Consider the following 24,628-nt stretch of genomic DNA (forward strand, 5'->3'; position numbering starts at 1 on the left):
TAAATCAATTCTTACTTATTTAAATGAATCTTTAATTTTATTGCAACCCTTAAGTATTTTAGAGACAAATTAAATCAATAGCAGGTTATTTTTAAATGGTTAGTACATGGGATATGTATCCTTAATGTACAAGTTAGCATTCTTGGAAAGTCTAAAATGTTATGCAAAATATGTTTAAATGTAAGCTCTTGAATACCATTTAAGCTGTGTTTATTGGGAGTATTTTTGCTTCTCCGTGTTGGTAATGTTATGAATTAGGTGTGATTTATTTAAAGTTAGTGAGTATTAATACAAAACAGGTCTTCTAAATTTTGTTAAGAAAATCCAATATTTTAAAACACTAAGAAAACAGAAAATGAATAAAAATAACTACTGAAACCTACTGTGTTTCTGTGGCTAACATAACATTGTCCTTCTTGCATAGCTGCCCAGGTTTTTCCAGCTTTGCTCTGATAATGTTTGGGGAGTCCGGAAGGCTTGTGCTGAATGCTTCATGGCAGTTTCATGTGCAACATGTCAAGAAATACGAAGGACTAAGTTATCAACACTTTTTATTAATTTGATCAGTGATCCTTCACGTTGGGTAGGGTCTGCTTAATTATCATTTTTGTAAAATATGTTTTACAGCAAACATGATTTTAATTTCATAATCTTAAGAAATAATTTATTATATAAGGTGTGTTATTTAGAATTAGACAGGAGACTACTGTATTAACTTCTTTTTGTTACCTGGACAAAACTTCTGTACAAACATAAGTCTGGTTCAATTCTATTGATAGATGATGTAGTATACTGATTTTCAGATGTTAAACTATCCTTCAATCCCTAGATAAGTCTCACTTGATCATAGTGTAATAATTCTTTATATGTTGCTGGATTGAGTTTGTTAGTGCTTTGTTAAGGATTTTTATATCTGTATTATAAGAGGTAATGATCTGTATGTAGTTTTTTTGTTATGGCTTTTTTTCTTTTTTTCTTTTTTTCTTCATCTTATATCAAGGTAATAATAGCCTCATAAAATGAGTTGGGAAGTATTCCCTCTTATGTTTTGGAAACATTTGTGAAGAATTGGTATTAATTCCCTTTTAAATGTTCAGATATTAATTCCCTTTTAAATGTTCAGTAGAATTAAGCAGTGAAGCCTTTAGGGTCTGTACTTTTCTTTGTGGGTAGTTTCTTTTATAACTAATTTAATCTCTTGTTTTGTTTCTCTTCAGATTGTTTAGAGTCACGTTTGGTAGTTTGTATCTGTGTAGGAATTTTTTCATGTCATCTTAAGTTACCTAATTTGTTGGTGTATGATTATTCATAGTATTTCTTTATAATCTTTACATTTCTGTTGGGTCAACAGTAATGTCCCTTCTTTCCAGTTCTAGTAACTTGAGTTTATTTCTTTTGTTTCTTGGCTAGTCTGTCAGTTTTGTTGATCTTTATAAAGCTTTTGGTTTCACTAATTTTCTCTGTATTTCTATTGTTTCTTTCATTAATTTCCACTCTAATCTTTATTAAATCCTCCCTTCTGCTTGCTTTTGGTTTAGTTTGCTCCTTTTCCAGTGTTTGATGTGGAAGGTACAGTCATTAATCTGAAAGTGTTCTTCTTTCTTTGAGTTGCAGGATAGGGTGACTGGCTTTTAACCTGAGGAGCCTCCTCTGTTTCTGCTGCTGTTGTTTTATTGGAGTCTTATCGATATACAATCTTCCATTGCTATCAAGTGTACAACACAGTGGTTCCACAGTTAGCCATATTAAATCCTCACCCCAGTACTGCAGTTACTATCTGTAAACATGGGGAAGATGTTATAGAATCATTGGCTATATTCTCCATGCTGCACTTCATCCCCATGATCAACTTTATTATGATGGAGAATTTTTGTGCCCTTTCACCCCCCTTTCCCTCCCTACCTACCTAGCCCATGGTAACCAACCACTAGTCAGTTATCAGTGTCTATGAATCTACTGCTATTTTGTTCATTTTGTTTTTACATTTGACAAATAAGTGAAATCATATGCTTTTTGTCTCTCTCTGCCTCGCTTATTTCACTTAGCATAACACCCTCTATGTCCATCCATGTTGTTGCAAATGGCAGGATTTCTTTTTTTTTTTAATGACTGAATAATATTCTGTTGTGTATATGTACCTGTCTTTATCCATTCATCTGTTGATGCACATTTTGGTTGCTTCCATATCTTGGCTATTTTAAGTAATGCAAGAATAAACATAGGTGTGCATATATCTTTTCAAATCAGGGATTTTGTTTTCTTTGGGTAAATACCTAGAAGTGGAACTAATGGGTCATATGGTGTTTCTATTTTTAGTTTTTGAGGAACCTCCATACTGCTTTCCACAGAAGTTGCACCATTCGACATTCCCACCTACAGTGTGGGAAGGGAGGGTTCCCTTTTCTCCACATCCTTGCCAACACTTGTTATTTCTTGTCTTTTAGATAGTGGCCATTCTAACTGGTGTGAGGTGATATCTCATTGTGGTTTTGGTTTGCATTTCTCTGATGATTAGAGACTTTGGAACATCTTTTCATGTGCCTGTTGGCCATCTGTATTTCTTTTTTGGAGAAATATCTGTTGAGGTCTTCCACCCATTTTTTCAATGAGGTCGTTTTTTTGTTGTTGAGGTATATGAGTTCTTTATATATTTTGGATGTCAACCCTTTAACTGATAAAAATAGTTTACTAATATATTCTCCCATACTGCAGGATGCCTTTTTGTTCTACTGATGGTGTCCTTTGTTGTACAGAAGTTATTCAGTTTGATGTAGTCCCACTTGTTCATTTTTTATTTTGTTTCCCTTGCCTGAGGAGATGTGTCCAGGAAAAAATTGTTTACACCTGTGTTCAAGAGATTTATGTCTATGTTTTCTTCTAAGAGTTTTATATTTTCATGTCTTAACATTTAGGTTTTTCATCCATTTTGAATTTACTTTTGTGTATGGAGTTAGACAGTAATCTATTTTCATTCTCTTGCATGTAGCTGTCCAGTTTTCCCAACACTAGTTATTGAAGAGACTATCTTTTTTCCATTGTATATTCATGGTTCCTTTTATCATATATTAACTGACCATATATGTGTGGGTTTATATCTGGGCTCTATTCTGTTCCATTGATCTATGGGTCTGTTCTTGTGCCAGTACAATACTGTTTTGATTACAGTAGCTTTGTAATATAGCTTGAACTCAGGGAGCATAATACTGCCAGCTTTGTTCTTTCTCAGGGTGGCTTTGGCTATTTGGGGTCTTTTGTGGTTCCATATGAATTTTAGGATTATTTGCTCTAGTGCATTAAAAACCGCTGTTGGTATTTTGATAGGGATTGCATTTTTTTGATGCTGTAAATTGCTTTGGGCAGGGTAGCCATTTTGACAATATTAATTCTTCCTATCCATGAGCACGGAATAGATTTCCACTTATTTGTGTCTTTAATATCTTTAATGAGTGTCCTACAATTTTTAGAGTCAGGTGTTCTTGAGGAACCTCCATACTGCTTTCCACAGAAGTTTCACCATTCGACATTCCCACCTACAGTGTAGGAAGGAGGTTTATTCCTAGATATTTTGTACTTTCTGATACAATTGTAAATGGAATTGTTTTTCTGATTTGTCTTTCTGCTACTTCATTGTTAGTATATAGGAACACAACAGGTTTCTGTGTATTAATTTTGTATCCTGCAACTTTGCTGAACCCAGTTATTCTAATATTTTTTGGTACAGTCTTTAGGGTTTTCTATGTATATCATATCATCTGCAAATAGTGACAGTTTTACTTCTTCCTTGCCAATTTGGATAACTTTTTATCTCTTTGTGTTGTCTGATTGCCCTGACTAGGACCGACAGTTATGTTCAATAGATGTGGTGAGAGTGGACATCCTTGTCTTGTTCCTGATCTTAAAGGAAAAACTTTCAGTATTTTGCCATTGAGTATGTTAGCTGTGAGGTTATTTTATATGGCCTTTATTATGTTGAGATACGTACCCTCTATACTCATTTTGTTGATAGTTTATATCATGATGGATGTTGAATTTTATCAAATTCTTTTTCAGCATCTTTTGAGATGATCATGTGGTTTTTATCCTTTTTATTAATGTGGTGTATCACATTGATTGATTTATGAACATCATACCATTCTTGCATCCCTGGAATAAATTCCACTGGGTCATGATGGGGGATCCTTTTGATATATTTTTAAATTCAGTTTGCTGGTATTTTGTTGAGTATTTTTGCATCTCTGTTCATCAGGGATATTGGTCTCTAATTTTCTTTTTTTGTAGTGTCTTTGTCTGGTTTTGGTATTAGAGTCATGCTGGCTTCATAGAATGAGTTTGGAAATACTGCCTCTTCTACTTTTTGAAATACTTTAAGAAGGATGGGTATTAGCTCTTCTTTAAGTGTTTGGTAGAATTCAGCTGTATAGCCACTTTTTTATTGGGATGTTTTTATTTTTATATTTTTGAGAGGGCATCTCTCATATTTATTGATCAAATGGTTGTTAACAACAATAAAATTCTGTATAGGGGACTCAATGCACAATCATTATTCAACCCCAAGCCTAATTCTCAACAGTCTCCAATCTTCTGAAGCATAACGAACAAGTTCTTACATAGTGAGTAAGTTCTTACATGGTGAACAATGCAAGGGCAGTCATATCACAGAAACTTTCAGTTTTGATCACGCATCATGAACTATAAACAATCAAGTCAGATATGATTATTCGTTTGCTTTTTATACTTGATTTATATGTGAATCCCACATTTCTCCCTTATTATTATTATTATTATGTTTTTAATAAAATGCTGAAGTGGTAGGTGGATGCAATATAAAGGTAGAAAACATAATTTAGTGCTGTAAGAGGGCAAATGTAGATGATCAGGTCTGTGTCTGTAGACTAAGTATTAATCCAAGCTAGACAAGGGCAACAAAACATCCACGGATGCAGAAGATTTCTCTCAAAACAGGGGGGATGAGGTTCTAAGCCTCACCTCTGTTGATCCCCAATTTCTGACCTGATGGCCCCCCTGCGACTGTGCCTGTCTTAGGTTGTTTCTCCCTTGAGGAATATTACCCGTCTCTGGCTAACCAGCCATCTTCCGGGGCCATATAGGGAAATGTAAAGTTGGTAAGTGAGAGAGGACAATATTCTTTGAAAAGGTTAGCTTTTTACTTCTTTGCATATTTATGCCCTGTGGCTTCTATGCCCAGCATTTGTCTTGAGGTATCTTTACCACTTGGAAGAATTATGATACTCAGTAATTTTCGATATGAGGCACAAATTCTGCTAAAGGGTTGTTATTAGGAAGGAAGAAGAAAAGCTATAGAAGTAGCAAACAGAAGAAAACATGGGAAGATTGATTATTTCTTTGATATAACTTCTTGTAGAGTAACATAAGCATGTATAGGTTTTTTTTTTTTTTTTTTTTTTTTTTTTTAGATAATTATTTTTTATTGAAGGGTAGTTGACACACAGTATTACATTACATTAGTTTCAGGTGTACAACACAGTGATTCAACATTTATATACATGATAATTCTAAGTACCAGCTATCACCATACCAAGTTGTTACAATATTTTGACTATATTCCTTATGCTATACATTACATCCCGGTTGCTTATTTATTTTACAATTGGAAGTGTGTACTTTTTCTTGGTTGTTGTTGTTAGGGCATCTCTCATATTTATTGATCAAATGGTTGTTAACAACAATAAAATTCTGTATAGGGGAGTCAATGCTCAATGCACAATCATTAATCCACCCCAAGCCTAATTTTCGTCAGTCTCCAATCTTCTGAAGCATAACGAACAAGTTCTTACATGGAGAACAAATTCTTACATAGTGAATAAGTTACATGGTGAACAGTACAAGGGCAGTCATCACAGAAACTTTTGGTTTTGCTCATGCATTATGAACTATAAACAGTCAGTTCAAATATGAATACACATTTGATTTTTATACTTGATTTATATGTGGATACCACATTTCTCTCTTTATTATTTTTAATAAGATGCTGAAGTGGTAGGTAGATACAACATAAAGGTAGAAAACATAGTTTAGTGTTGTAAGAGAGCAAATGTAGATGATCAGGTGTGTGCCTGTAGACTATGTGTTAATCCAAGCTAGACAAGGGCAATAAAACATCCACATATGCAGAAGATTTCTCTCAGAACAGGGGGGGTGAGGTTCTAAGCCTCACCTCTGTTGATCCCCAATTTCTCACCTGATGACCCCCCTGCGACTGTGCCTGTCTTAGGTTGTTCCTCCCTTGAGGAATCTTACCCGTCTCTGGCTAACCAGTCATCTTCCGGGGCCATACAGGGAAATGTTAAGTTGGTAAGTGAGAGAGAAGCCTTATTGTTTGAAATGGTTAGCTTTTTACTTCTTTGCATATTTATGCCCTGTGGCTTCTATGCCCAGCATTTGTCTTGAGGTATCTTTACCACTTGGAGGAGTTATGATACTCGGTAAATTTGATATGAGGCACGAATTCTATTTAAGAATTTGTTGTAATTAGGAAGGAAGAAGAAAAGCTATAGAAGTAGCAGGCGGGAGAAAACATGGGAAGATTGATTATTTCTTTGACATATCTTCTTGTAGAGTAACTTCAGCATGTATATATTTTAAGCTACTACTTAAATTGCGCACACACATTAACATAATAGGAGTATAGTTACATAACCAAAGCATACCTGTAATTACCAGCCATCTCCAGTGAAACCAAGAAAACCAGTTAGGCACCCTAGGCCTTTGTGAAAACTTATCAATGATATGATGGTTATTATCTAACTGAATTTGAATAGTTTGAGAAAAATCAGACAAATTAAAACAACCCATTCCTGGGCACTGTTCACATGCCATATGTTCTTTTAACAGTAAATAGTCTGTAGTTGTAAGATTTTGGAGCGCTACAATTTGCACTTCTCCTAATTCTTGGTTGAGTTCCAACAGTATAGATCCAGTCAAATTTGTTGTTTTACTGTATGCACAGGCCAGCTTAGATATCTCCTTCATTCCCATGGCAAGTCCAGGAGCTGGTGGGATGAGTGCATCTACAGCTGTAGCAGTGCGTGGATCTTTGTTGGGGTTTTTTGATGATCATCTTCTGGCATGAGTCTTCCCGAGAGTGCTGATGTTGGAAGTTCTCTTTCATATCGTTTCTTAGTTCATTTTCGGGGTAGCCAAATTAGGCTTTGATCCTCTGTATAAACACAAACAGACCCTTTGCCTACACTTTTATATGTCCTTTATATCATTGTGTAGAACTCATTAGAGGTCACCACATAGGAACTGCATTTTTTTTTTTTAATCATTAATCTACACTTACATGACGAATACTTTGTTTACTAGGCTCTCCCCTATACCAGGTCCCCCCTATATACTCCTTTACAGTCACTGTCCATCAGCGTAGCAACCTGTTGTAGAATCACTACTTGTCCTCTCTGTGTTGTACAGCCCTCCCCTTTCTCCCACCCCGCTATGGATGCTAATCTTAATACCCCCCTACTTCTCCCCCCTTTATCCCTCCCTACCCACCCATCCTCCCCAGTCCCTTTCCCTTTGGTACCTGTTAGTCCATTCTTGAGTTCTGGGATTCTGCTGCTGTTTTGTTCCTTCAGTTTTTCCTTTGTTCTTATATTCCACAGATGAGTGAAATCATTTGGTATTTCTCTTTCTCTGCTTGGCTTGTTTCACTGAGCAAAATACCCTCCAGCTCCATCCATGTTGCTGCAAATGGTTGGATTTGCCCTTTTCTTATGGCTGAGTAGTATTCCATTGTGTATATGTACCACATCTTCTTTATCCATTCATCTATCGATGGACATTTAGGTTGCTTCCAATTCTTGGCTATTGTAAATAGTGCTGCGATAAACATAGGGGTGCACTGATCTTTCTCATACTTGATTGCTGCATTCTTAGGGTAAATTCCTAGGAGTGCAATTCCTGGGTCAAATGGTAAGTCTGTTTTGAGCATTTTGATGTACCTCCATACTGCTTTCCACAATGGTTGAACTAACTTACATTCCCACCAGCAGTGTAGGAGGGTTCCCCTTTCTCCACAGCCTCGCCAACATTTGTTGTTGTTTGTCTTTTGGATGGCAGCCATCCTTACTGGTGTGAGGTGATACCTCATTGTAGTTTTAATTTGCATTTCTCTGATAATTAGCGATGTGGAGCATCTTTTCATGTGTCTGTTGGCCATCTGTATTTCTTTTTTGGAGAACTGTCTGTTCAGTTCCTTTGCCCATTTTTTAATTGGGTTATTTGTTTTTTGTTTGTTGAGGCGTGTGAGCTCTTTATATATTCTGGACGTCAAGCCTTTATCAGATGTGTCATTTTCAAAGATATTCTCCCATACTGTAGGGTTCCTTTTTGTTCTATTGATGGTGTCTTTTGCTGTACAGAAGCTTTTCAGCTTAATATAGTCCCACTTGTTCATTTTTGCTGTTGTTTTCCTTGCCCGGGGAGATATGTTCAAGAAGAGGTCACTCATGTTTATGTCTAAGAGGTTTGTGCCTATGTTTTCTTCCAAGAGTTTAATGGTTTCATGACTTACATTCAGGTCTTTGATCCATTTTGAGTTTACTTTTGTATATGGGGTTAGACGATGGTCCAGTTTCATTCTCCTACATGTAGCTGTCCAGTTTTGCCAGCACCATCTGTTGAAGAGACTGTCATTTCGCCATTGTATGTCCATGGCTCCTTTATCAAATATTAATTGACCATATATGTCTGAGTTAATGTCTGGATTCTCTAGTCTGTTCCATTGGTCTGTGGCTCTGTTCTTGTGCCAGTACCAAATTGTCTTGATTACTATGGCTTTATAATAGAGCTTGAAGTTGGGGAGTGAGATCCCCCCTACTTTATTCTTCTTTCTCAGGATTGCTTTGGCTATTCGGGGTCTTTGGTGTTTCCATATGAATTTTTGAATTATTTGTTCCAGTTCATTGAAGAATGTTGCTGGTAGTTTCATAGGGATTGCATCAAATCTGTATATTGCTTTGGGCAGGATGGCCATTTTGACGATATTAATTCTTCCTAGCCATGAGCATGGGATGCGTTTCCATCTGTTAGTGTCCCCTTTAATTTCTTTTAAGAGTGACTTGTAGTTTTCAGAATATAAGTCTTTCACTTCTTTGGTTAGGTTTATTCCTAGGTATTTTATTTTTTTTGATGCAATTGTGAATGGAGTTGTTTTCCTGATTTCTCTTTCTGTTGGTTCATTGTTGGTATATAGGAAAGCCACAGATTTCTGTGTGTTGATTTTGTATCCTGCAACTTTGCTGTATTCCGATATCAGTTCTAGTAGTTCTGGGGTGGAGTCTTTAGGGTTTTTTATGTACAGTATCATGTCATCTGCAAATAGTGACAGTTTGACTTCTTCTTTGCCAATCTGGATTCCTTGTATTTTTTTGTTTTGTCTGATTGCCGTGGCTAGGACCTCTAGTACAATGTTAAATAACAGTGGGGAGAGTGGGCATCCCTGTCTAGTTCCCGATCTCAGCGGAAATGCTTTCAGCTTCTCGCTATTCAATATAATGTTGGCTGTGGGTTTTTCATAGATGGCCTTTATTATGTTGAGGTACTTGCCCTCTATTCCCATTTTGCTGAGAGTTTTTATCATGAATGGATGTTGAACTTTGTCAAATGCTTTTTCAGCATCTATGGAGATGATCATGTGGTTTTTGTCTTTCTTTTTGTTGATGTGGTGGATGATATTGATGGACTTTCGAATGTTGTGCCATCCTTGCATCCCTGGGATGAATCCCACTTGGTCATGGTGTGCGATGGTTTTGATGTATTTTTGAATTCGGTTTGCTAAAATTTTGTTGAGTATTTTTGCGTCTACGTTCATCAGGGATATTGGTCTATAGTTTTCTTTTTTGGTGGTGTCTTTGCCTGGTTTTGGTATTAGGGTGATGTTAGCTTCATAGAATGAGTTTGGGAGTAGCCCCTCCTCTTCTATTTCTTGGAAAACTTTAAGGAGAATGGGTATTATGTCTTCCCTGTATGTCTGATAAAATTCCGAGGTAAATCCATCTGGCCCGGGGGTTTTGTTCTTTGGTAGTTTTTTGATTACTGCTTCAATTTCGTTGCTGGTAATTGGTCTGTTTAGATTTTCTGTTTCTTTTTGGGTCAGTCTTGGAAGGTTGTATTTTTCTAGGAAGTTGTCCATTTCTCCTAGGTTTCCCAGCTTGTTAGCATATAGGTTTTCATAGTAGTCTCTAATAATTCTTTGTATTTCTGCGGGATCTGTCGTGATTTTTCCTTTCTCATTTCTGATACTGTTGATTTGTGTTGACTCTCTTTTCCTCTTAATAAGTCTGGCTAGAGGCTTATCTATTTTGTTTATTTTCTCGAAGAACCAGCTCTTGGTTTCATTGATTTTTGCTATTGTTTTATTCTTCTCAATTTTATTTATTTCTTCTCTGATCTTTATTATGTCCCTCCTTCTGCTGACCTTAGGCCTCATTTGTTCTTCTTTTTCCAATTTTGATAGTTGTGACATTAGACCGTTCATTTGGGATTGCTCTTCCTTTTTTAAATATGCTTGGAGTGCTATATACTTTCCTCTTAAGACTGCTTTTGCTGCGTCCCACAGAAGTTGGGGCTTAGTGTTGTTGTTGTCATTTGTTTCCATATATTGCTGGATCTCCATTTTGATTTGGTCATTGATCCATTGATTATTTAGGAGCGTGTTGTTTAGCCTCCATGTGTTTGTGAGCCTTTTTGCTTTCTTTGAACAGTTTATTTCTAGTTTAATGCCTTTGTGGTCTGAAAAGTTGGTTGGTAGGATTTCAATCTTTTGGAATTTACTGAGGCTCTTTTTGTGTCCTAGTATGTGGTCTATTCTGGAGAATGTTCCATGTGCACTTGAGAAGAACGTGTATCCTGTTGCTTTTGGATGTAGAGTTCTGTAGATGTCTATTAGGTCCATCTGTTCTAGTGTGTTGTTCAGTGCCTCTGTGTCCTTACTTATTTTCTGTCTGGTGGATCTGTCCTTTGGAGTGAGTGGTGTGTTGAAGTCTCCTAGAATGAATGCATTGCATTCTATTTCCTCCTTTAGTTCTGTTAATATTTGTTTCAGGTATGTTGGTGCTCCTGTATTGGGTGCATATATATTTATAATGGTTATATCCTCTTGATGGACTGAGCCCTTTATCATTATGTAATGTCCTTCTTTGTCTTTTGTTACTTTGTTTGTTTTGAAGTCTGTTTTGTCTGATACCAGAATTGCAACACCTGCTTTCTTCTCTCTGTTGTTTGCTTGAAATATCTTTTTCCATCCCTTGACTTTAAGTCTGTGCGCGTCTTTGGGTTTGAGGTGAGTCTCTTGTAAGCAGCATATGGATGGATCTTGCTTTTTTATCCATTCTATTACTCTGTGTCTTTTGATTGGTGCATTCAGTCCATTTACATTTAGGGTGATTATTGAAAGGTATGAATTTATTGCCATTGCAGGCTTTAAGTTTGTGGTTACCAAAGGTTTAGGGTTAGCTTCTTTACTGTCTTACTGTCTAACTTAACTCGCTTGTTGAGCTATTATAAACACAATCTGATGATTCTTTATTTCTCTCCCTTCTTATTCCTCCTCCTCCCTTCTTCATATGTTGGGTGTTTTGTTGTGTGCTCTTTTTAGGAGTGCTCCCATCTAGAGCAGTCCCTGTAGGATGCCCTGTAGAGGTGGTTTGTGGGAGGCAAATTCCCTCAACTTTTGCTTGTCTGGGAATTGTTTAATCCCTCCTTCATATTTAAATGATATTCGTGCTGGATACAGTAGTCTTGGTTCGAGGCCCTTCTGTTTCATTGCATTAAGTATATCATGCCATTCTCTTCTGGCCTGTAGGGTTTCTGTTGAGAAGTCTGATGATAGCCTGATGGGTTTTCCTTTGTAGGTAACCTTTTTTTCTCTCTGGCTGCTTGTAATACTTTGTCCTTGTCTTTGATCTTTGCCATTTTAATTATTATGTGTCTTGGTGTTGCCCTCCTTGGATCCCTTGTCATGGGAGTTCTGTGTACCTCTGTGGTCTGAGAGGCCATTTCTTCCCCTAGTTTGGGGAAATTTTCAGCAATTATTTCTTCAAAGACATTTTCTATCCCCTTTTCTCTCTCTACTTCTTCTGGAATGCCTATGATTCTTATATTATTTCTTTTATTTTGATCACTCAGCTCTCTTAAAATTCTTTCATTCCTGGAGATCCTTTTATCTCTCTCTGCATCAGCTTCTCTGCGTTCCTGTTCTCTGTTTTCTAGTCCATTAATGGTCTCTTGCATCTCGTCCATTCTGTTTTGAAGTCCTTCCAGAGCTTGTTTTATTTCTGAATTCTCCTTCCTTAGTTCTTGCATATTTCTCTGCAAGTCCATCAGCATGGTTATGACTTTTGTTTTGAATTCTTTTTCAGGTAGACTGGCTAAATCTATCTCCCCAGATTCCTTCTCAGGGGAAGATGTAGCAGATGCCGAAGCTGTCTGGGTTAGTCTTGTCTGAATCATATTTTTTTGCCTTTTCATGTTGACAGGTGCTATTGACTGTCAGCTGGGAGGGCCAAAATTTTCACTTACTACTGGCCTTTCTTTACTGGGGCAACTGCGACCCCTAGTGGCTTGTGTTGGGTAATTGCGTGTAGAGTGGGTCTTTGTGTCTTGCCTGGCCGGAAGGGAGAAATTTCCCTTTCTGTGGGCGGAATTTGTCTCAGGCTGCTTCTCTGCTTTCGCAGCGCCCGGTGGGGTGATGGATGGGGGGGCTGCTTGACTGTTTGCCTCCGTGAGGGGTCTCAGAGCTGTTGCCCAGGGGGTTAGTGCACCCGGTTTTCCCTGTAATTTCCAGCTGCTGTACTGTGACCTGGGTTGTTTCCGTCAAGCTGTTAAGTCCCTGTCCCTTTAAGACTTTCAAAAAGCCCCCGCTTTTCTTTGTCACAGGGGCATCAGCTTCAGCACCCGCTCTGAGGTCTTACCCCCTGTTCTCCCAGTATCCAGGGCCCCCTGGGCATATAGTGTGTCTGCGCTCTGGCCCGGATGGCTGGGGCTGGGTGTTCGGCAGTCCTGGGCTCCGTCTCCCTCCCGCTCTGCCTATTGTTCTCCCACCGGGAGCTGGGGGGAGGGGCGCTCGGGTCCCGCAGGGCCGGGGCTTGTATCTTACCCCTTTCACCAGTCGCTGGGTTCTCGCTGGTGTAGCTGCAGTCTGGCCACTGTCCTGCGTCTTCTGGTCTCTCTTTTAGGGCTAGTTGTGTTTGTTGTATTTTCAAAAGTATACATGTTTTTGGGAGGAGATTCCCACTGTCCTACTCACGCCGCCATGTTGGCTCCGCCCTCCTCATGTATAGGTTTTAACAAACTACTAAGTAAATTGCGTACACACATTAACAGAATAGGAATACGGATACATAACAAAAGCAGACCTACAATTACCAGCCATATCCAGTGAAACCAAGAAAACCAGTTAGGTACGCTAGGCATTTGTGAAAACATCAATAATATGGTGGATATTGTCTAACTGAATTTGAATAGTTTGAGAAAAATCAGACAAATTAAAACAACACATTCCTGGAAACTGTTCACATCCCACATGTTCTTTTAACAATAGATAGTCTACAGTCACACGATTTTGGAGCACTGCAACTTGCACTTCTCCTAATTCTTGGTTGAGTTCCGACAATATAGATCCAGTCAAATTTGTTGTTTTACTGTATGCCCAGGCCAGCTTAGATATCTCCTTCTTCATTCCACTGGCAAGTCTAGGAACCGGTGGGATGAATGCAGCTACAACTGCAACAGCGCCAGGATCTTTGTTGAAGTTTTTTGATGATCGTCTTCTGGAATAACTCTTCCAGAGGATGTTTATGTTGGAAGTTCTTCATATCGTATCGTAATTCGTTTTCTGGGTAGCCAAATTAGGCTTTGATCCTCTGTATAAACACAAACAATGGAATGTTTTTGATTGATCTGTTCAGATTTTTTGTTTCTTCCTGGGTCAGTCTTGGATGGTTGTATTTTTCTAGGAAGTTGTCCATTTCTTCTAGATAGTCCAATTTATTGGCATATAATTTTTCATAGAATTTTATAATACTTGCTTGTATTTCTGTGGTATTGCTATGTCTCTGACACCAAAAAAAATGGTGCATTTTTTCCCTACATATATATATAATGGTAACAGTATTATTCACAGCAGTAATAGTAGTGTAATTTCATTCAGGTCCCCAGACCCGATTCCAATGTGTGTAAATATGTGGGAGGGGGTCTTCCCACACATACTTATACCAACCAAGCAATTCTTGAACACAAGAGAGTGTTGGAGAACTCAACTCAATACTGATACTATCTGCTTGGAGACAACACCAGATTCCCAGGTTAAAAGCTCCATCCTACAAGACTTCCCTCCACCCACTACTTCAGATGCTGGTGGTCACCAATCCTAGGCAGTTTCCTGTGCTTCTGACCTACCAGCTACAGATTGGAGATTCCCACGACCTCCCCCTTAGGTTCAATTAATTTGCTTGAGCAGCTCACAGAACACAAGAAAACACTTAGTTTACCAGTTTAATAAAGGATACAAATTAACAGTCAGATGAAGAGGAACATAGGGCAAGGTCCCAAGTAAAGGAGCTTCTATCCTCATGGAGCTTGGGGCCTGGGTTGGTGGCACATGGAGGCGTTCTGGTTCCCCAAGCATAGCTCTCTCCAACCAAGAAGCAGGGTCTAACTGAGCAGAGCAGGCAGAAGCACAGCAGAGAGAGAGAGCAGAGCAAGCTCTTCTCATGGGTTTTGTGAGAGCTTCATTGCCAATAATTTAGTCATAATTGACTAAATTATTGGCCAGTGGCTGATTCAGCCTCCAGCCCCTGCCCTTGGTTGCGGGGGCCAAAAGTCTCTCATTAACATGACAAAACACCTGTTTCTCCTTTAAGAGTCTGCAGTGTTTTCAGGAACTGGATGAAGACCAAATATACCTGGGAAATATACCATATGACCAAATATGTATTTCTTATAACTCATTACATCACAGATACCTATTGTGATTATTCCTTTTTCATGTGTGATTTTGTTTTGTCTCTCATTTTCTTGATAAGTCTGGCCAGGGGTTTGTCTATTTTGTTTATCTCCTCAAAGAACCAGCTCTTGGTTTTATCTTTTCTATTTTATTTATTTCTGCTCTGATCTTTTATTATTATCCCACCTTCTGCTAACTTTGAATTTCATTTGTTCTTTTTCTAGTTCCTTTAGTTGTGAGTTTAGACTGTTTATTTGGGATCGTTCTTTCTTGAAGTAGGCCTGTATTGCTATGTTCCTCCCTCTTAGAACTGCTTTTGCAGCATCCCGTAAATTTTGGGCTGTTTTTTTGTTGTTTTCATTCATCTACATGTATTGCTTGGTTTTTATTTTGATTGGTTCATTGAGCAATTGATTATTTAGAAGCATGTTGTTTAATTTCTATGTGTTTGTGGGCTTTTTTGTTTTCTTTGTATATTTTATTTCTAGTTTCGTACCATTGTGGTCTGAGAAGTTGCTTGATACAATTTCAATCTTTTTTAATTTATTGAGGCTCTTTGTGGCCTAGTATGTGATCTGTTCTGGAGAATGTTCCATGTACACTTGAGAAAAATGTATATCCTGCTGCATTTGGATGGAGTGTTCTGTAGATATCTCTTAAGTCCATCTTGATCCAGTGTGTTGTTCAGTGCCTCTCTTCCCATATTTATTTTCTGTATGGTTGATATGTCTGTTGAAGTACATGGTGTGTTAAAGTCTCCTAATGTGAATGAGTTGCAGTCTGTTTCCTGCTTTAATTTTGTTAGTATTTGTTTTACATATTTAGGTGCTCCTATCTTAGATGCATAGATATTTATAATGGTTGTATCTTCTTGTTGGACTGATCCCTTTATCATTATATAACATCCTTTCTCTGTCTGTTGTTACCTTGTTTAGAAGTCTATTTTGTTTGGTATGAGTACTGCTACTCCTTCTTTGAAGAGCTTCCTTTTTTATTTCTTGTTATGTGAGTCTGGTGGCAATAAATTCTCAGTTTTTCTTTATCTTTTAATGTCTTTATTTTGCCTTTATTTTTGAAAGATTGCTTTGTTGGGTATACAATTCTTGGTTAATGGGTTTTTTTCTTTGAGCACTTTGAATATGTTATCCCTAGTGCCTTCTGGCCTCCACTGTTTCCTCTGAGAAGTCAGGTGTTAAATCTTAAGTGGTTTCCCTTATAAGTGATTTGTCACTTACCTTTTGCCGCTTTCAAGATTTTCTCCTTGTTTTTGCTTTAATTATTCTTAGTGCAATGAATTTGTAGATCTTTTTTTAGGTTGTCTTACATCTTTTCCTGGATGTGTTGTTATTTTTTAACAAATTTGGGAAGTTTTGAGCCATCATTTCTTAAAATATTTTGTTTTTTTTCCCTTTCTTCTCTCCCTGTGGTGTTCCCATTACACATATGTTGGTGCATTTAATGTTATCCCATTTTTCTAAAGCCCTGTTCATTTGTCCTCATTTTTTTCTCTCTGTTCTTAAAATTACATATTCTATATTGAAAAATCTTGAGTTCACTTACCCTTTTTACTGACATCAGAACTACTTGTTGAGTTCACATAGTGAGTTTTTTATTTCAGTTAATTGTACTTTCTAACTCTTTTTAACTCCAGAACTTCCATTTCTATAACTATGACTTCTCTCTCTATTAATATTCCTCACTTGATAAGACATTGTCCTCATTCCTGCCTTTAGTTCTTGGATTATGCTTTCTTCTAGTTTTGTGAGCAATTTATAATAGCTAATATGAAGTATTTTTCTTGTAAAGTCCAACATCTTACTGCTTTCACATGCTGTTTCTGTTACCTAATTTTTCCCAAGTATATAGATCATACTTTTCTGTTCTTCTGTATGCCTTGTAGTTTTTTGTTGGAAATTGGACAGTTTAGATAATATATTATAGCATATTTGTATACTGGTACCCTTCTCTGGGGCTTCTGTTATTTGCTTGTTTAGTGACTAGCTGGAATACTTCACTGGACTCTTACTCCTCCCTTTAGGAGGTGCAGCTTTGAGTATGCCCACAGTCACCCTTGGGATGACAGTAATTTGGTGGGAATGAGAGGCACAGCAGACTGAGGTTCTCTTGGCTGTCTCTCTTGACAGGAGCTGTTGGGGCCCCAGTATTCTGAACCACATCCAAGATAAAGCCTTCATTCCACTAATGGGCATTGGGCAGATAAGGGAGCCTGAGCCTCTCCACTGTACTTGACCAGGACCTGGCCTCAGCAATAGGGAGCCAGGGCAGGATGGGAAACATTGACAGCCCTCCTGCTGGGAGCTGGAAGAATGGAGTCCACAGTTCTTGGTTGCAACAGTGTGGAGTAGAAGCTTTACCTCTCTGAGGTGGTCTTGGTTCAGATACCACAGACTCTCAGCTTTTTAACCGAATTTTTGTAGATTTTTTTGAACAGATATTCTTTGTTGTTTGCCCTTAGGACCATTCACTGAGGTGTTGAGTGGCAACCTTTTTTTTCTTTTTTACCTCTATCACTAAGGAGTGGGTCATGGAGCTCCTTACACTGTCCTTGCCAAAGTTGATCTCAGGACCTCAACACATAAATTTTCAAACAAAATCTACATAGGAGGAAAGACTTAAGCCTTAGTACTATTTTCATGTTTTTATAATATAGAATTGTTAGTCAGTGAGCTTATTTGATGTTTAAATTTTGAAACTTTTGTCATTCTTGGCTTAGTCACATGCAGTATCCCCTATTAATTTGGGAATATGTTTATATTAAAATGAAGAACTCCTTAAATCTCAAGTCATTTATGGTCTGTATAAATCCTATATGTATTTGAGACAAGCTCACTCTTGTAACAATATCCAGAGTAGACTAAATGCATGCATATACTTTTAAAAGTTACCTTTTATGCTTTTACAAAAATAATCTTTATTAAACTACAAAGGGGAAAAAATTTGTACATTTCCACATATACTATGTCTGCTTCTCCAAGCAGGTAAATAGTAATAGTGGGCATACTTCACATGTATTTTTCTTGGTAAATTTACACATTTCATGTAATCTTTAAAACTTGGGAAGGTAATGCAAGTTCTGGTACATCTGTATTGCATTCTTATAGTGAATAAATTAGCTTTTCCTACCTGAAAATATTAAATGGATTTATCATATTTTTGTTGACTATTGCTTTTTATTATCTTTTTGTCAATCTTCATTTTCTTTATCCTTTTGTTCTTGAGAATACAACAGAGGACTGTCTTAATTTTGATCCATCAAATGTTACATAAGATCTCATATTCATATTCTCATGGTTTAAATATTCAAGCCATAATCATAAAAAAACTGAAAGTAACAAAGAAAATATTTTATTAAAAAATCTTAAACCCCAGTTGAAGAATGATTTATATATACTTCTGAATCTGGGTTTCTTTTAGAAAAACTTTATCTTAAACACACTTCAGTTTATGGAAAGTAGAGTATGAATAATCTCATATTTTTATGTTTTATTATTATTTTTTTCTTCCTAGGTTCGCCAAGCAGCTTTTCAGTCTCTGGGACCTTTCATATCTACTTTTGCTAATCCATCTAGCTCAGGCCAATATTTTAAAGAGGAAAACAAAAGTTCAGAAGATACATCAATAGAAGATAAAAATAGGTATAAATTTTTAAAACTTTGCTTTTTACTTTTACTGCTTATGAATATTTGTTTTCATTTCCACTATTTTATAATAAATGCTCTTTTTGGAAAGAAAAATTGTTAAACATTCTTACAGACTTTTAAATACATTTGTTAAATACCCCTTTCATTAGTTACATGTTAAATGAGAAAATGAAAATGCATGTAGCACACTTAGCTTGATGCCTGCCAAGCATATAGAAATCCACAAATGATAGGTTTAATAATAATTTCTGAATAAGTTTATTTAATAAATTCCTTATTTAGCTTATAAGCCATCTGTTGACATTTGGAATATATGAAGTCATGGTTATAAAATGTAAAGGTTTTGGTTTTTTAAGGAGTAAAAACCTAATTTAGGAATATGGTTTAGTATATAATCCATTTCTTACTATTATTTTTCTTTTCAGTCAATTGATTTAACTGAATCTTGGATTCTTTGTCTGCAGAATGATGATTGTAATCTCTCAAATGTGGGGAAAGTATTTTAATGGTTAGCACCAAATTAGTGTACTTATTAACTAGAATGTCAATTTTAAGTGTATTAATCTAATAGGGCAATGAAATTTTAAAGAAAGCTTAGGAAGGACAACTTTGATTTTTATTTTGAAACTTTTTGCATTAAAAATTTTACTGAGTTTTTGCTTTTAAAATTTATCATAATATATATTTAGGGAAAACAATTCAAATCTAATTTAGTGCATGGGAAGTATGCACAAACTTTTACAGGCGTGCACTTGCATAATTTAGTACCTGTTTTTGAAACAGCCCCTGCTATAATGCTTGAGTTACCATAGTGTCTTGTCCCTCCCTTGTCATGATGCTAATGGACATTTTCTTCTATAGGTCTTGATACTGTGATATTTGCTTTCTTGGTGTTTTGATTTGGCAGTTCTTCCTTTCTTCTCTGCTGCCTTGTTTTACCTTTTTGCCCGTTCTCCTACTGTCCTGCTGAATAGCCAAACAAACCCGAGGTACTGTTTTTTGTAAAGAAGAAAAATCACTCTAAACCTGTCTTCCCAGCAAGCAAAGTCTGTCAGTTCTTTTGAAAAGAGCTGCTGCAACAAGTGTGACAAAAATGGTGTTGGGGGGCAATGTTACCTGTTTGTCATTTTTAAAGTCAGTGTACCTTTTCACTTTATTTTTTAAATCTGGAGAAAGAGTAAGTGAAACTCCTAAATTTAGAGAGAATCGTGTAGGGCAGAGGTCAGCAAACTTTCTCTAAAAGGCCAGATAATAAATATTTTCATCTGCCACAGCTACTCAACTCTGCCTTTGCAGTGTGAAAGTACCCATAGGCAGTTCTAAATGATAGTCTTGGTTCTGTTCAAATAAAATTTTATTGACAAAAGCATTTGCGGTAGCTATCATGGCAAGTAGTTATGCTGACTGCTGGTATAGAATATTACTGGAAGAGCTGTTTAAAGGTAGTTCCCTTATAGCTACAAACCTTAATTCCTCTTCTGTTATAATGAGGTCTCAGTGTCAAGTCAGTTCTATTTGTAGCATTGGGTTTTTATTATATTATTAGATTTTATTGAATTGTATTAATGGTGTAGGGGAGGGAAGGGAAAATTCTTGGTTAAGGAAGGAATTGTGTTAAATATTATAAAAGCTTTTGTATAGTTTTAATTCCTAGCTTCAGAAAGAATGGTCTTACATATTTTTAATTTCAGAACCATTTGTTTGCTCTCTCTTAAGTACTGCATTGGCTTTGTGTTAAGCTATCTTAAAACTGTTGTTTGTTATTAAGATTGATTGGTTGCTTGATTATGCAAAAATTAATTGAGCACCTACTATGAACCAGCTATTGTAGACAGAAATATAGAACTTGGTTCCTGTTCTCAAAGTCCTCTCATTTGCCTAGGTTTCAGATTTCTAACAAATATCTTACTAAGTAAGCAAGATTTTGGCAATAATTTCCACTACTGTTTATTTATTAGATAATGTTTCATCTGATCCTGGAAACACTTAATAGCATTTAATATGGTTCGAAGCATTTACTGATTATAAACCTCTGGCTTTATATACCCGATTTATCTTTCTTCATTTTCTCTGTGTCTCAGGCTATTAATGCTTATTTGAAGGTGTTAATAAGAGCAACTTTCAGAAGCAGGGTTATACATTTAAATTTACATTTTTAAATTACGTAAAATAAGCATTCTCTTTTCTGTTTAGTCAGACCAAGTCTTATACTGTTTTCCAAATACACTATGGTTCTTTTAGTTCTCCCTGCTTTCTGTTTGGGAAGCTGTCTGATTCCATTCATACCTCATTTAGCAAACAGAACATCAGTGTGTTTGCTGTCTAGCCTACCTCCCAGAATCTTTTCTTGAGTTCAGGCAGTTCAGTGCTTTTGCATCTTGGCTGTCAATAGCACTGGAATGAAAGCACTAAAACACTGATTTTTTTTTTTAAGCTGGAATTTTTTTTTAATTAAGGTTTTATTGATATACACTCTTACAAAGGTTTCTCATGAAAAAACAATGTGGTTACTACATTCACCCCTGTTATTGTGTCCCTCCCATACCCCAGTGTAGTCACTGCCCATCAATATAGTAAGATGCCACAGAGTCACTATTTGCCTTCTCTATGCTACACTGTTTTCCCCCTGATCCCCCCGACACCATGTGTAAAGCACTAATTTTTAATCGTGTCTCTTTCAGTTGTGGTTTTTTTTTTTGTTTTTTTTTTTGTAGATAATTATTTTTTATCGAAGGGTAGTTGACACACAGTATTACATTACATTAGTTTCAGGTGTACAACATAGTGATTCAACATTTATATACATGACAATTCTAGGTACCAGCTATCACCATACCAAGCTGTTACAATATCTTGACTATATTCCTTATGCTATACATTACATCCCGGTTACTTATTTATTTTACCATTGGAAGTGTGTACTTTTTTGTTTTGTTTTGTTTTGTTTTTTGTTTTTGTGAGGGCATCTCTCATATTTATTGATCAAATGGTTGTTAACAACAATAAAATTCTGTATAGGGGAGTCAATGCTCAATGCACAATCACTAATCCACCCCAAGCCTAATTTTCGTCAGTCTCCAATATTCTGAGGCATAACAAACAAGTTCTTACATGGAGAACAAATTCTTACATAGTGAATAAGTTACATGGTGAACAGTACAAGGGCAGTCATCACAGAAACTTTCGGTTTTGCTCATGCATTATGAACTATAAACAGTCAGTTCAAATATGAATACTCATTTGATTTTTATACTTGATTTATATGTGGATACCACATTTCTCTCTTTATTGTTATTATTTTTAATAAAATGCTGAAGTGGTAGGTAGATACAAGATAAAGGTAGAAAACATAGTTTAGTGTTGTAAGGGAGCAAATGTAGATGATCAGGTGTGTGCCTGTAGACTATGTGTTAATCCAAGATAGACAAGGGCAATAAAACATCCACGGATGCAGATTTCTCTCAGAGCAGGGGGGGTGAGGTTCTAAGCCTCACCTCTGTTGATCCACAATTTCTCACCTGATGACCCCCCTGCGACTGTGCCTGTCTTAGGTTGTTCCTCCCTTGAGGAATCTTACCCGTCTCTGGCTAACCAGTCATCTTCTGGGGCCATACAGGGGAATGTAAAGTTGGTAAGTGAGAGAGAAGCCTTATTGTTTGAAATGGTTAGCTTTTTATTTCTTTGCATATCTATGCCCTGTAGCTTCTATGCCCAGCATTTGTCTTGAGGTATCTTTACCACTTGGAAGAATTATGATACTCGGTAAATTTGATATGAGGCACAAATTCTATTTAAGGGTTGTAATTACAAAGGAAGAAGAAAAGCTATAGAAGTAGCAGGCTGAAGAAAACATGGGAAGATTGATTATTTCTTTGACATATCTTCTTGTAGAGTAACTTCAGCATGTATAGGTTTTAAGCTACTACTTAAATTGCGCACACACATTAACATAATAGGAGTATAGTTACATAACCAAAACATATCTGTAATTACCAGCCATCTCCAGTGAAACCAAGAAAACCAGTTAGGCACCTTAGGCATTTGTGAAAACTTATCTGTGATATGGTGGATATTGTCCAACTGAACTTGAACAGTCTGAGAGAAATCAGACAAATTAAAACAACCCATTCCTGGGGACTGTTCACATGCCATATGTTCTTTTAACAGTAAATAGTCTGTAGTTGTAAGACTTTGGAGCGCTACAATTTGCACTTCTCCAAATTCTTGGTTGAGTTCCAACAGTATAGATCCAGTCAAATTTGTTGTTTTACTGTATGCACAGGCCAGCTTAGATATCTCCTTCCTCATTCCCATGGCAAGTCCAGGAACGGGTGGGATGAGTGCATCTACAGCTGTAGCAGTGCGTGGATTTTTGTTGGGGTTTTTTGATGATCATCTTCTGGCATGAGCCTTCCAGAGAGTGCTGATGTTGGAAGTTCTTTTTCATATCGTATCTTAGTTCATTTTCGGGGTAGCCCAATTAGGCTTTGATCCTCTGTATAAACACAAACAGACCCTTTGCCTACACTTTTATATGCCCTTTATACCCTTGTGTAGAACTCGTTGGAGGTTACCACACAGGAACTGCCCTTTTTTTTTTTTTTTTTTTTTTTTTGCTTTGTTTTTGGTATCACTAATCTACACTTACATGACGAATATTATGCTTACTAGGCTCTCCTCTATACCAGGTCTCCCCTATAAACCCCTTTACAGTCATTGTCCATCAGCATAGCAAAATGCTGTAGAATCACTACTTGCCTTCTCTGTGTTGTACAGCCCTCCCTTTTCTCCTACCCCCCCCATGCATGTTAATCTTAATACCCCCCTACTTGTCCCCCCCTTATCCCTCCCTACCCACCCATCCTCCCCAGTCCCTTTCCCTTTGGTACCTGTTAGTCCATTCTTGAGTTCTGTGATTCTGGTGCTGTTTTGTTCCTTCAGTTTTTCCTTTGTTCTTATATTCCACAGGTAAGTGAAATCATTTGGTATTTCTCTTTCTCCGCTTGGCTTGTTTCACTGAGCATAATAACCTCCAGCTCCATCCATGTTGCTGCAAATGGTTGGATTTGCCCTGTTCTTATGGCTGAGTAGTATTCCATTGTGTATATGTACCACATCTTCTTTATCCATTCATCTATCGATGGACATTTAGGTTGCTTCCAATTCTTGGCTATTGTAAATAGTGCTGCGATAAACATAGGGGTGCACTGATCTTTCTCATACTTGATTGCTGCATTCTTAGGGTAAATTCCTAGGAGTGCAATTCCTGGGTCAAATGGTAAGTCTGTTTTGAGCATTTTGATGTACCTCCATACTGCTTTCCACAATGGTTGAACTAACTTACATTCCCACCAGCAGTGTAGGAGGGTTCCCCTTTCTCCACAGCCTCGCCAACATTTGTTGTTGTTTGTCTTTTGGATGGCAGCCATCCTTACTGGTGTGAGGTGATACCTCATTGTAGTTTTAATTTGCATTTCTCTGATAATTAGCGATGTGGAGCATCTTTTCATGTGTCTGTTGGCCATCTGTATTTCTTTTTTGGAGAACTGTCTGTTCAGTTCCTCTTCCCATTTTTTAATTGGGTTATTTGCTTTTTGTTTGTTGAGGCGTGTGAGCTCTTTATATATTCTGGACATCAAGCCTTTATCGGATGTGTCATTTTCAAAGATATTCTCCCATACTGTAGGGTTCCTTTTTGTTCTATTGATGGTGTCTTTTGCTGTACAGAAGCTTTTCAACTTAATATAGTCCAACTTATTCATTTTTGCTGTTGTTTTCCTTGCCCGGGGAGATATGTTCAAGAAGAGGTCACTCATATTTATGTCTAAGAGGTTTGTGCCTATGTTTTCTTCCAAGAGTTTAATGGTTTCGTGACTTACATTCAGGTCTTTGATCCATTTTGAGTTTACTTTTGTGTATGGGGTTAGACAATGGTCCAGTTTCATTCTCCTACATGTAGCTGTCCAGTTTTGCCAGCACC

The 24,628-nt window shown here is 37.0% G+C and overlaps 1 protein-coding gene across 7 annotated transcripts in view; it reads left to right on the top strand.

Annotated features, from left to right (window-relative positions):
- The window catches only part of PPP4R1 (protein phosphatase 4 regulatory subunit 1), an 86,142-nt gene that overhangs the window by 30,621 nt on the left and 30,893 nt on the right, over nucleotides 1-24,628 (top strand). For 6 of the 7 annotated variants that reach the window (XM_057504036.1, XM_057504037.1, XM_036880689.2 and 3 more), the window contains 2 exons: nucleotides 425-583; nucleotides 18,515-18,642. In XM_057504036.1, coding sequence (XP_057360019.1) covers nucleotides 425-583; nucleotides 18,515-18,642 — 287 coding nt within the window. The remainder of the gene's footprint in view (nucleotides 1-424; nucleotides 584-18,514; nucleotides 18,643-24,628) is intronic. The other variant, XM_057504038.1, reaches the window with a different exon arrangement.

This window comes from Manis pentadactyla, chromosome 6 (assembly GCF_030020395.1).
Source record: "Manis pentadactyla isolate mManPen7 chromosome 6, mManPen7.hap1, whole genome shotgun sequence".
NCBI lineage: Eukaryota > Metazoa > Chordata > Mammalia > Pholidota > Manidae > Manis > Manis pentadactyla.